The sequence below is a fragment of the Elephas maximus genome, chromosome 2 (genome assembly GCF_024166365.1).
Source record: "Elephas maximus indicus isolate mEleMax1 chromosome 2, mEleMax1 primary haplotype, whole genome shotgun sequence".
In the NCBI taxonomy this organism is placed as follows: Eukaryota; Metazoa; Chordata; class Mammalia; order Proboscidea; family Elephantidae; genus Elephas; species Elephas maximus.
Window position 1 is genome coordinate 160,186,881 of NC_064820.1, and position 13,818 is coordinate 160,200,698.

The following is a 13,818-nucleotide window of genomic DNA, read 5'->3' on the forward strand; positions in this document are numbered from 1 at the left end:
GTTTCCAGAACAAGTCCAGGTCCTGTCAATTCCTACATATGCAAACTTGAGTTGGTTATTTAGCCTCTCTGTGCCTCAGTTTCCTCATATGTAAAACAGGGATAAAAAATATCACTAATCTTAAAGAGTTACTGAGACAATTAAATAAGAATATACATGTAAAAAACTTGGCATATTTCCTGGCACACAATATAGTAATGTTAACTTCTGTTATCATTTTATTACTATATTTCCTCATTTTTAATAAACATATTTTTCTACATTTCGATGTATCTAAAATCAAGGTATATCTTATAATTGATGTACATATTTATCGTGGTAGTGTTCTAGGGAAACTTGTTTATGTCTTTGCTCAATAAAGGTTGTCATTATGGTTTGTCTTATAATCAATCGTATCTTAGCATCAAGGTAATACAGTATTTATGAAATAAGTTATTCAATACAGAAACCCCTCCAAATTTATATTTTGTGTCTCTGGAGATAATCATGATAATATGAGTCTCTCTAAAAGACTAATTTCCTCTTATCAGTCAGCAAAGATAAAACTTCAAAGCAGTCTCCCTCTTTGTCTAAATATGAAAAATCTTAGTTTAACAATAAAAAAAAAAACCTTTGTGTACCCAAAAATCCTTAAAGAATTCCATAGAAAAGAAAATCCTAATCTGAAATGGAGAAAGGAGACGTCATGTCCTTCAGTTTCAGGTTCGGGCATTTTATTAACACAGTGTCTTATTCTTTCCACAGGCAGCTTCTGCACTATAAATCCAATGGTTTTGGAAACACAATGTGCCAAACTTCACAAACTATTACTCACCTGTTCTGCTTCTCTAAATCAGATGCATTGACCTCAAACACTTTCTCAGTATCCCATTTCTGTTGGATTTCTTTTTCAATCTTCTTCAAAAAGTCTACTTTGGCTGTTCCTTTTCTTTCCTGTTGGACACAAAAGAGAAAGAAAAATCTACTCTATACTTTAGTGATCTTGTTCTAAAAAAAGAAAAAAGAATTGGGTCCACACAGAACTGAACTACTCACTGATAGTTTTTTTTCTTCCATGGTTTTCTTAAAGTTTAAACAAGTGAGATTAAAAATTAAAGTTATCATCAGCTGCCCACTTCAAACCTCAAAGGGATGGTTAAAGAATTGCTTAGATATGGGGTCATCCCTTGAAGAAATACTTAGATACATGAGTATATCCCACCTGAATTTAGAGATCATCTCAAGAATAGATTTGATGCATTGAACACTAATAACCAAAGACCAGACGAGTTGTGGGAAGATATCAAGGACATCATATGTGAAGAAAACAAAACGTCATTAAAAAGACAGGAAAGAAAGAAAAGACCAAAATGGATATCAGAAGAGACTCTGAAACTTGTTCTTGAATGTAGAGTAGCTAAAGCAAAAGGAATGATGAAGTCAAAGAGCTGAATGGAAGATTTCAAAGGGTGGCTAGAGAAGACAAAGTATTATAATGAAATATGCAAAGATCTGGAGTCAGAGAACCAAAAGGGAAAAACAAGCTCAGTATTTCTCAAAATGGAAGAACTGAAGAAAAAATTCCAACTTCGAGTAACAATAATGAAGGATTCTATGGGCAAAATACTGAACGATGCAAGAAGCATCAAAAGAAAATGGAAGGAATACACAGAGTTACTGTACCAAAAATAACGATAGACATTTAACCATTTCAAGAGGTAGTATATGATCAAGAACCATTGGTACTGAAGGAAGAATTCCAAGCTGTGCTGAAGGCACTGACAGAATACTAACTGAGATGTTTCAACAAACGGATTTAACACTGGAAGCACTCACCGTCTATGCCAAGAAATTTGGAAGACAGCTACCTGGCTAAGTGACTAGAAAAGATCCATATTTGTGTCCATTCCAAAGAAAGGTGATCCAACAGAATGCAGAAATTATCTAACAACATAATATAATATCACACACAAGTAAAACTTTGCTGAAGATAATTCTAAAATGGCAGCAGAAGTACATCCACAGAGAACAGCCAAAAATTCAAGCCAGATTCAGAAGAAGATGTGGAACAAAGGATATCATTGTTGATGTCAGATGGATCTTGGCGGAAGCCAAAATACCAGAAAGATTTTTACCTGATCAAGATGACGGGGCTGAGGGCTGGGGACCATAGTCTCAGGGGACACCTACATCAATTGGCATAACATAGTTTATAAAGAAAATATTCTACATCCTACTTTGGTGAGTAGCGTCTAAGGTCTTAAAAGCTTGCGAGTGGCCATCCAAGATACATCTATTGGTCCCATTCCATTTGGAGCAAAGGAGAATGAAGAAAATCAAAGACATAAGGAAAATATTAGGCCAAAGGACTAAAAGACCACATGAACCACAACCTCCACTAGCCTGAGCCCAGAAGAACTAGATGGTGCCCCGACCATTCTGATGGGGACCACAATAAAGAGTCCTGATCAGAGTGGGAGAAAAATGTAGAACAAAATTCAAATCCACAAAAAAAGACCAGACTTACTGGTCTGACAGACTGGAGGAATCCCCGAGACTATGGCCCCAGGCGCCCTGCTAACTCAGAATTGAAGCCACTCCTGAAGCCCACTTTTCAGAAAAAGATTAGACAGGCCTATAAAACAAATAAAAACACATGTGAGGAACGTGCTTCTTAGTTCAATCAAATATACAAGACCAAATGGGCAACTCCTGCCTAAAAGCAAGATGAGAAACTAGAAAGGGAAAGAAAAACTAGGGATACAGGGAACCTCAGGTGGAAAGGTGGAAAGTGCTGTCACATCACGGACATTGCAACCAATGTCACATAACAATCTGTGTACAAATTTTTGAATGAGAAACTAACTTGTGCTGTAAACTTTCCACACAAAGCACAATAAAATTTTTTTTTAAAGATATTTACTGTGTTTTGACTATGCAAAGGCATTTCACAGTATCGATCGTAACAAATTACAGATAACACTTCGAAGAATGGGAATTCCAGAACACTTAATCTTGCTCATGAGGAACCTGTATATAGACTAAGAGGCAGTCGTTTGAATGGAACAAGGGAATACCGCATGATTTAAAACCAGGAAAGGTGTGTTTCAGGGGTATACTCTTTCACCATACTTATTCAATCTGCATTCTGAGCAAATAATCTGAGAAACTGGACTTTAACAACCTGTGATATGCAAATGACAAACCTTGCTTGCTGAAAGTGAGGAGGACTTAGAGCACTTACTGATAAAGATCAAAGATCACAGCCTTCAGTATGGATTACACCTCAACATAAAAAAAAAAAAAAATCCTCACAACTGGACCAATAAGCAGCATCATGATAAACGGAGAAAAGACTGATGTCGTCACAGGTTTCATTTTACTTGGATCCACAATTAACGCCCACACGAGCAACAGTCAAGAAATCAAACGACAATTGCATTGGGCAAATCTGCTGCAAAAGTTCTCTTTAAAGTGTTCAAAAGCAAAGAGTCACCTTGAGGACTAAGGTGCACCTGACCCAAGCCATGGTATTTTCAAAAGCCTCATGTGCATGGGAAAGCTGGACAATGAATAGGGAAAACCAAAGAAGAACTGATGCATTTGAATTACGGTGCTGGCAAAGAATATTGTATATACCATGGACTGCCAGAAGAAGGGAACAAATCTGTCTTGGAAGAAGTACAGCCAGAATGCTCCTTACAAGCAAGGGTGGTGAGACTTCATCTCAGGAAATTTGGACATTTATCAAGAGGAACGGGGCCCTGGAGAAGGACACCATGCTTGGTAATGTAGAGGGTCAATGAAAAAGTGGAAGACCCTCAATGAGATGGACTGAATCAGTGGCTGCAACAATGGGCTCTAACACCAATGACTGTGAGGATGGCGCAGGACCAGGCAGTGTTTTGTTCTATTGTATATAGAGTGGCTATGAGTCAGAACTGACTCCATGGCACCTAACAACAACAACAACAATAACAAATTTTAAATTGAAGAATGTTTTACTATTCCTTTTTTTTTTTTTTAAGGCACGTATATAATGGAAAAGTAGGACAAGCAACAAGAAGGTGAAATGTTAGTTTGCAAGGAGGAACTGAAATGATGGATTAAGAACCTTGCCACAAAGCCTGAGAGAAAATTAGAAAGAATTCTATACTTTGAAGAAATCATGGACATTAGCAGGTTACTGTAAGAACCAAAAGGAAATAAAACCGACAAGTAAAATTTTTGTGTCTGTAAATCCTGACCAGATTTCCTGCTGTGTGTGGAAATCTTATCAAAACACAAATCTGATCAAGTCAATCCCCCCTTCAGAGCCTAGCCACTGCTCTCAGGATTAAGTCCATAATACTCCTGAATCAGCAATCAAAGCCCTTCATGTCTCACCTTTGCCAGGCCACTCTCTTCTTCCCTCTCTCCCATTCCCTCACCAACAATACTCACCACCATTCCAGGTCTATTAACCTATTCACATTTTCCCAAATGTGCCAAGCTCCCTCTCTCACCTCTATGTTTTTGTTCAAGCTATCCTCTCTGCCTGGGACCCTCGACCCCCACCAATCTCTTTGACTAGTGATCTCATCCTTCAGGTCTCAGCTAATCACCTGATTTGATTTCCCAAGATTTCATAAGATAGCCCTCTTAAAATGTTCCAAAAAAAAAAATGTGCTGTTGTCAAGTCGACTTTGACTAAAAGCAACCCTACAGGAGCCCTAGTGGTACAGTTAAGCACTCGGCTGCTAACCTAAAGTTCAACTGTTCAAACCCACCTTCTGCAGGATAAAGATGTGGCAGTTCCACTTCCAGAAAGATTACAGCCTTGGAAACCCTGTGGGGCAGTTCTACTCTGTCCTACAGGGTTGCTATGAGTCACATGAATATGTCTACCTACCCAATATTTCCCCTACAATAGCACTAATCACACAGTGGTGTCCGTATGTCATCCTTCTGCCTGTCTAGCCCAGAGGACTGTAAATTTGTTCATAGAGGAAACTCTGACTTGTTTCCCACTGCATCCTCAATGTCAAGATGATAGTAGGCCCTCAACAAATATTTACAGAATATTTAATTTTTTTAAGAATAAGTGAAGAGCATATTGCCAGTTTTTGCATACTGCAGCCATAAAGAAATAACATGGATTAGGAACTGAGTCGCATATTTGAACCAAGTTGCTAAGCAATTTGGATTCTTCCCCAAGAATTTCCACAAAAGTAAGTGTGGTTACATAAAGTTTTCCTTCTCCAAGGAAAAAATAAAATCCTACACCTATTCATTCCTTTCCATACTTGGTATCAACTACCTTCATTTAGGTCCTCAACTCCTTTACCCCCTCTTACTGCAAAGCCCCCTTCTTAACAAGTAACGTGACTCCAGTCACTCTATTCTAATATCTGCTAAACCCTATTTCCAACCCTAACATAAAAGAGCTACTGTTTTAAAATAAACTACTATGGCAGAGACTGCAAGTTGCCTACACGGTATCTGTTCCCCCACTTCCTTTTTCAGTAGTAGAAGCCCATTTTTATTTGGAGTAGTGTAGCAGAGGAGTTAAGTGTACTCTTCTGCATTTCTAGACAAACGTGCAGTTAGACTGGGGAGCTATGTGACTGGAATCCAGCTAAACGGTTGTGGGCAGAAGAAAGTTAGGTCACTTCTAACTCCGTCTTATATCCTATGCAACTCCCAATGGCCAGCTTATTCCTTAGGTACGGTAGACACAGTGCCTTGGACCCACAGTTTTTAGGGGCCCATGAAAATGTTTTAATTTCTTTTAAAATCAAAAGAAGAAAATGAACTTTTAGGTTGAAATAAAGTATTAATACATAATATTTTTTTCTTTATACCAACAAAGTTATAAAATAAAAATTTAATAAATTTTTACAGAGAAATGGGGTCCACAAGACAAAAGAATCTAGGATTCCTGAAAGTCATAAATATGCCCTGTAACACCCACCAGCTCTCACTTTCCCCATCGCTGCAACCATGGAGGCCACATGTTTCAGGAGGTGAAACTACAAGATAGAGAAAAGCACCTGATCCACCGCAAACTTTGCATGAGAAACAAATCTTTGTTATAAAACTCGCTACAATAAGCCACCGAGATTTACGAGGGTATTTATACAGAAGCACAGCCTAGCCTATCCTGACTAATATAAGCAGGAATGTGTGTTTGTATAAAGGACTACGCTTCCCAGGCTTCCTTGGTGCTAGGTATAGTCATGTGACTTGGTTCTGACCAATAAAATCAAAGCAGAGGTTGTTGGGCAAAATACCTTCAAAGCTCCTTAAAGAGGGAATACATCTGGCACTTACCATTTTTGCCCTTCCCCCTTCCTTATACTATCTGCCTAGAACTTGGACATGATGGTTAGAGCCCCAGCAGCCATCTTTTACCAAGAAGCCACCTTGAGGATCAAAGGCTAATATTAAATATGGTAAAGCAGAAAGATGTAAGGAGCCTAAGTATCTGATGACTTTCCAGAGTCGCCGTACCAGCTCTGGCCTCTCAACCTCTATCGTTCTTTTCTCATTACAGAATAAATCTCTTTGGCTTAAACCACCATACTAAAAACCAAACCAAACCCACTGCAATGGAGTCAACTCCAACTCATAGACACTATAGGACAGAGTAGAACAGCCCCATAGAGTTTCCAAAGCTGCAATCTTTATACAAGCAGAATGCCATATCTTTTTCTCCTGTGGAGGGGATGGTGGGTTCGAACCACCAACCTTTCTGTTAGCAGCCAAGCATTTAGCCATGGTGCTACCAGGGCTCCTTTAAGCCAACAGAGTTAGGTCTTTATTGCCAGCAGCTGAATATAATTCCTGCTACATTAATGAGCATCATTAGAAATACATTCCAGTCCCAGAGATGTAGGAATAGCGCTCAAATAAAAGATTCAAAAAGTCCATGTAAGATCAAAGGCACAACTTAGCCTGGTGGTCCTATACTGTGATCTAGCTGGTTTTGGAGCCACCAGCATTTCTCTGCAAAAAATAAGGAAAAAAGGATGATGATGTAATTTTTTTGTTTCCACTGACACACACATACCAGGCAGCGATACTGTATTTTATTTCCCCAAGGCTGAAATTATTATTAGTCATATAATAGCATTTCCACTTTTTCTATCTCCTCTGTGTGAGAACCCCCACGTGTCTGTCAGTTTGTCGTACTGTGGGGGCTTGCATGTTGCTGTGATGCTGGAAGCTATGCCACCAGAATTCAGATACCAGCAGGGTCACCCATGGAGGACAGGTTTCAGCCGAGCTTCCAGACTAAGACAGAGTAGGACGAAGGACCAGCAGTATACTTCTGAAAAGCATTAGCCAGTGAAAACCTCACAAACAGCAGCGGAACATTGCCTGATACAGTGCTGGAAGATGAGCCCCCCAGGTTGGAAGGCACTCAAAAGATGACTGGGGAAGAGCTGCCTCCTCAAAGTAGAGTCGACCTTAATGACGTGCATGGATTAAAGCTTTCAGGACCTTCATTTGCTGATGCAGCACGACTCAAAATGGGAAGAAGCAGCAGTAAACAGCCATTAATAATTGGAGCCTGGAATGTATGAAGTATGAACCTAGGAAAATTGGAAATCATCAAAAATGAAATGGAATGCGTAAACATCAGTATCCTAGGCATTAGTGAGCTGAAAAGGACTGGTATTGGCCATTTTGAATCAGACAATCATATAGTCTACTATGCTGGGAAGAATGACAACTTGAAGAAGAATGGTGTTGCATTCATCATCAAAAAAAACATTTCAAGATGTATCCTGAAGTACAACGCTGTCAGAGAGATACGATAATATCCATACGCCTACAAAGAAGACCAGTTAATACGACCATTATTCAAATTTATGCACCAACCACTAGGACCAAAGATGAAGAGACAGAAGATTTTATCAGCTGCTGGAGTCTGAAATTGATCAAACATGCAATCAAGATGCATTGATAATTACTGGTGATTAGAATGCAAAAGTTGGAAACAAAGAAGAAGGATCAGTAGTTGGAATATATGGCCTTGGTGATAGAAACAATGCTGGAGATCGAATGATAGAATTTTGCAAGACCAATGGCTTCTTCATTGCAAACGCCTTCTTTCACCAACATAAACGGCAACTATACACATGGACCTCGCCAGATGGAACACACAGAAATCCAGCTGACTACATCTGTGGAAAGAGATGATGGAAAAGCTCAATATCATCAGTCAGAACAAGGCCAGGGGTCGACTGTGGAACAGACCATCAATTGCTCATATGCAAGTTCAAGCTGAAACTGAAGAAAATCAGAGCAAGGCCATGAGAGCCAACGTATGACCTTGAGTACATCCCACCTGAATTTAGAGACCATCTGAAGAATAGATTTGACACACTGAACACCAGTGAGTGAAGACCAGACGAGTTGTGGAATGACATCAAGGACATCATTCATGAAGAAGGCAAGAGGTCACTGAAAAGACAGGAAAGAAAAGAAAAGACCAAGATGGATGTCAGAGGAAACTCTGGAACTTGCTCTCGAACGTCAAGCAGCTAAAGCAAAAGGAAGAATTGACGAAGTAAAAGACCTGAACAGAAGATTTCAAAGGGCCTCTCGAGAAGACAAAGTAAAGTATTCTAATGACACGTGCAAAGAGCTGGAGCTGGAAAACCAAAAGGGAAGAACATGCTTGGCGTTTCTCAAGCTGAAAGAACTGAAGAAAAAAATCAAGCCTCGAGTTGCAATAGTCAAGAATTCCATGGGGAAAACATTAAACGACGCAGAAGCATCAAAAGAAGATGGAAGGAACACACAGAATCATTATATCAAAAAGAATTAGTCGATGTTCAACCATCTCAAGAGGTGGCATATGATCAGGAACTGATGGTACTGAAGGAAGAAGTCCAAGCTGCTCGGAAGGCATTGGCCAAAAACAAGGCTCCAGGAATTGATGGAATATCAATTGAAATGTTTCAACAAACAGATGCAGCACTGGAGGTGCTCACTTGTCTATGCCAAGAAATATGGAAGACAGCTTCCTGGCCAACTGACTGGAAGAGATCCATACTTATGCCTATTCTCAAGAAAGGTGAACCAACCAAATCTGGAAATTATAGAACAATATCATTAATATTACACACAAGCAAAGTTTTGCTGAAGATCATTCAAAAATGGCTGCAGCAGTACATCAACATGGAACTGCCAGAAATTCAGGGTGGTTTCAGAAGAGGACGTGGAACCAGGGATATCATTGCTGATGTCAGATGGATCCTACCTGAAAGCAGAGAATACCAGAAGGATGTTTACCTGTGTTTTAATGACTATGCAAAGGCATTCAACTGTGTGGATCATAACAAACTATGGATAACATTGCGAAGAATGGGAATTCCAGAACACTTAATTGTGCTCATGAGGAACCTTTACATAGATCAAGAGGTGGTTGTTCGGAAAGAACAAGGGGATACTGATTGGTTTAAAGACAGGAAAGGTGTGCATCAGGGCTGTATTCTTTCACCATACCTATTCAATCTGTATGCTGAACAAATAACACGAGAAGCTGGACTATATGAAAAACGGGGCACCAGGATTGGAGGAAGATTCATTAACAACCTGCGTTATGCAGATGACACAACCTTGCTTGCTGAAAGTGAAGAGGACTTGAAGCACTTACTAATGAAGATCAAAGACCACAGCCTTCACTATGGATTACACCTCAACATAAAGAAAACAAAAATCCTCACAACTGGACCAATGAGCAACATCATGATAAACGGAGAAAAGAATGAAGTTGTCAAGGACTTCATTTTACTTGGATCCACAATCAAAAGCTATGGAAGCAGCAGTCAAGAAATCAAAAGACGTATTACATTTGGTAAATCTGCTGCAGAGGACCTTTTTAAAGTGTTGAAGAGCAAAGATATCACCTTGAAGACTAAGGTGCGCCCGACCAAACCATGGTATTTTCGGTCACATCATATGCATGTGAAAGCTGGACAATGAATGAAGAAGACCGAAGAAGAATTGATGCCTTTGAATTGTGGTGTTGGCGAAGAATATTGAATATACCATGGACTGCCAAAAGAACGAACAAATCTGTCTTAGAAGAAGTACAACCAAAATGCTCCTTAGGGGCAAGGATGGCGAGACTGCGTCATACATACTTTGGACATGTTGTCAAGAGGGCTCAGTCCCTGGAGAAGAACATCATGCTTGGCAGAGTACAGGGTCAGTGGAAAAGAGGAAGACCCTCAACAAGGGAGATTGACACAGTGGCTGCAACAATGAGCTCAAGCATAACAACGATTGTAAGGCTGGCTCAGGACCGGGCAGTGTTTCATTCTGTTGTGCATAGGGTCGCTATGAGTCAGAACCGACTCGACGGCACCTAACAACAACCATGTGAGAAAAGGAGGGCTGCAAAACCCAAGTGGCAGGCAAGGTCGTATTATCAGGCCTACATTTTAAGATTCTCTCCAGGTTGTGGGGAGACTGTATCACTTATACACTGTTGGTGGGAATGTAAAATGGTACAACCACTTTGGAAATCAATTTGGCGCTTCCCTAAAAACTAGAAACAGAACTACCATACAATCCAGCAATCCCACTCCTTGGACTATATCCTAGAGAAATAAGAGCCTCTACATGAACAGATATATGCACACCTATGTTCACTGCAGCACTGTTTACAACAGCAAAAAGAATGGAAGCAACCAAGGTGCCCATCAACAGATGAATGGATAAATAAATTATGGTATATCCACACAATAGAATACTACGCATCGATAAAGAACAGTGAGGAATCTGTGAAACATTTCATAATATGGAGGAATCTGGAAGGCATTATGCTGAGTGAAATTAGTTGCAAAAGGACAAACAGTATATAAGATCACTATTCTAAGAACTCGCAAAATAGTTCAAACAGAAAAGAAAATATTCTTTGACAGTTACGAGAGGCGGGAGGGAGGGAGGGGGGATAGAGGTATTCACTAATTAGATAGTAGATAAGAACTATTTTAGGTGAAGGGAAAGACAACACACAGTACAGGAGAAGTCAGCACAACTGGACTAAACCAGAAGCAAAGAAGTTTCCTGAATAAAGTGAACGCTCCGAAGGCCAGCTTACCAGGGGCAGGGGTTTGGGAACCATGGTTTCAGGGGAAATCTAAGTCAATTGGCATAATAAAAACTATTAATTAAACATTCTATATCCCACTTTGGAGAGTGATATCTGGGGTCTTAAACGCTGGCAAGTGGCCATCTAAGATGCATCAATGGGTCTCAACCCAACAGGAGCAAGGAAGAATGAAGAACACCAAAGACACAAGGTAATTATGAGCCTGAGAAACAGAAAGGACCACATAAAGCAGAGACGACATCAGCCTGAGACCAGAAGAACTAGATGGTGCCCAGCCTCAACTGATGACTGCCCTGACAGCGAACACAACAGAGAACCCCAGGGGGAGCAGGAGAGCAGTGGGATGCAGACTCCAAATTCTCATAAAAACACCAAACTTAACGGTCTGACTGGGACTAGAGGGACCCTGGAGGCCATGGTCCCCAAACTTTCTGTTTGCCCAAGACAGGAACCATTCCCAAAGCCAACTCTTCAGACAGGGATTGGACTGGAATATGGGATGGAAAATGAAACTGGTGAAGAACGAGATTCTTGGATCAAGCAGACACATGAGACTATGTTGGCATCTCCTGTCTGGAGGGAAGATGAGAGGGAAGAGGGGGCCAAAAGCTACCCGAAGGGACACAAGGAGAGAGAGTGGAGGGAAGAACTGTGCTATATCATTAGAAAAAAAATCTCATTAGAGGGAGAGCAATGAGGAGTGTATAGCAAGGTGTATGTAAATTTTTGTATGAGAGACTGACCTGATTTGTAAACTCTCACTTAAAGCAGAATAAAAATTAATTAAAAAGGAAAAGCTACTACTAAACACACATACACAGAGCTATATGTTTACTGCAAGATTATTTTAAAATTTATAAAATTGAGATGAACAAATGTTCAATAGCACGTAAATGAATAAATAAGCCATGTTTCTTTAGCAAAAAAAAAAAAGACTCTCCGATATCAATCCTCCACTAAAATTTAGGACTGACAGTTTGCTATTCTATCCTTAAACTTCTGATTAAGAGTTAGAACATGTCCAAGCAGACGTTTTTTCCATTTCTGAACCAGTACAAGGCCACTGCTTGAGTCAAGGAATGTCTGGATGCTCTCTATACCAATATGTATCAATGCAGCCTGAATTTACCTTAGCTCTTCCCTTTAAGACCACAATGTGATCTAACCTAGATCATAGCTCAAAGACATTTCATCAAGAGCCATTCTCTAGCAATACAATTCTTGAAAAGAGTTTGTCAAAAAGGAAAAAGTTATTCTCGAAGTCAACTGAAGTCTAAGGAAAATGCCACCTTCCTCATCTCCTATAGTCAGCCACCAAACTGTGTCAATTCTTCCTCAGTAGTGTCTTTTGAATCTGCCTGTTCTTTTTCATTCTCACTATTTGAAAGCTCCTTACAGCAAGGAAATGTACCTTCTACCTTTCACTTATTCATTCTGAAATAATTTATTACATCCCTACTGGTGCTAGGCATCATGTTAAGCATTGAGTATACAGCAATGAATAAGGTAAGGTCCCCTGCCTTCATGGAGCTTACATTCTCTTCTGTTAATTCTGCTACCCAGGCAAATCTAGCACCTCAAATCTTTTTTCTAAGTAAACAAGGCACACATGAACATGGGTCTCTAATTTTTAACAGTTTTCTTTATTTTGCAAGTAATACAGATTTACTGTAGAAAATATAAAAATCCAGATAAGGAAAAGCAAAATCGTAAGTCCATCGTAAACAATTCTGATACCGTGTAGCACTATGAACACTGATAATGAACACCTTTGTTTTCTGTATATTCCTTTTTCTGACTCCATTTCTCTACTTCTACAACCCCCTTACAGCGGTCACCCAGTCTAAGTCTCCGTCATCTCCCAGCTGACTTCCAACTGCCCAGTGCTGTGCCCTAGTCTCTTCCATTGCTTGTCTCTCCCATTCCTGGGTGATCATCCATCAAACATTATCAGAGAAGACCTTCTGGCACTTGAGAGCCCACACTTGGGCATGCCTCCTCCCACCCCACCAAACCCATGATGTCTAGAGCTCTCTTTTGTTTGTGGTTCTACACCATACACTATCTGTTTCATTGCTTTTACAATCAAATTTTACATTCTCTTGCATTTAAGTCATTCATGCATTTTCAACCAGGGCAATATCATCCCCAAGGAGGGTGAATTCTGATTCTCGAAGGTCAAAAAAAAAAAAAAAAAACTTCCTTATAAATAAAGCATACAGTACATAATAGGTATGCAGTCATCTGCGGCACTAAAATTTCACTGAGGGCTGGGTGATTGGGGAACAAATGGCTTTAGAAAACGCTCCTTAAAAGGGCAATTAAAAAAAAAAAAAGGTTGAGAAACACTGGTCTAGATGCTTTTTCTCCTGTTGCAGGCTCACTTGGGATATTTCATCCTCTTCTCTGAGAAATTATCCCCCCAGAAAACATTCACATAAATACTCATATAGTACCCTAAAATAATGGATAGGCCCCTATTACTGTGTGTCTTATGAGCTAGAACCTCCCTAGCCAGAGCCAAAAGAACCAGGTGCAGACAAAAAACTGTTTTGAGAATTGAGACTTGAAAGCCAGAGCAAAGAAACAGAGACTAAGAATAAGTTGGTAGTGGCCTTTGAAACTGGAAGGTCATGTAGGTTATGGTGTTTGGAATAGCTGATGATAAAACAGAAGAATCCAGTCTAAGGTGAAAACCAAGAGACAGATACAGCTGTGCAGAGAAA

At 39.9% G+C, this 13,818-nt stretch overlaps 1 protein-coding gene across 1 annotated transcript in view; it reads right to left on the reverse strand.

Annotated features, from left to right (window-relative positions):
* LARS1 (leucyl-tRNA synthetase 1) overlaps positions 1-13,818 on the reverse strand; it is a 91,667-nt gene that overhangs the window by 68,053 nt on the left and 9,796 nt on the right. Inside the window, exon 2 of the mRNA XM_049873986.1 lies at positions 815-933. Within this exon, the coding sequence (XP_049729943.1) occupies positions 815-933 (119 nt within the window). The remainder of the gene's footprint in view (positions 1-814; positions 934-13,818) is intronic.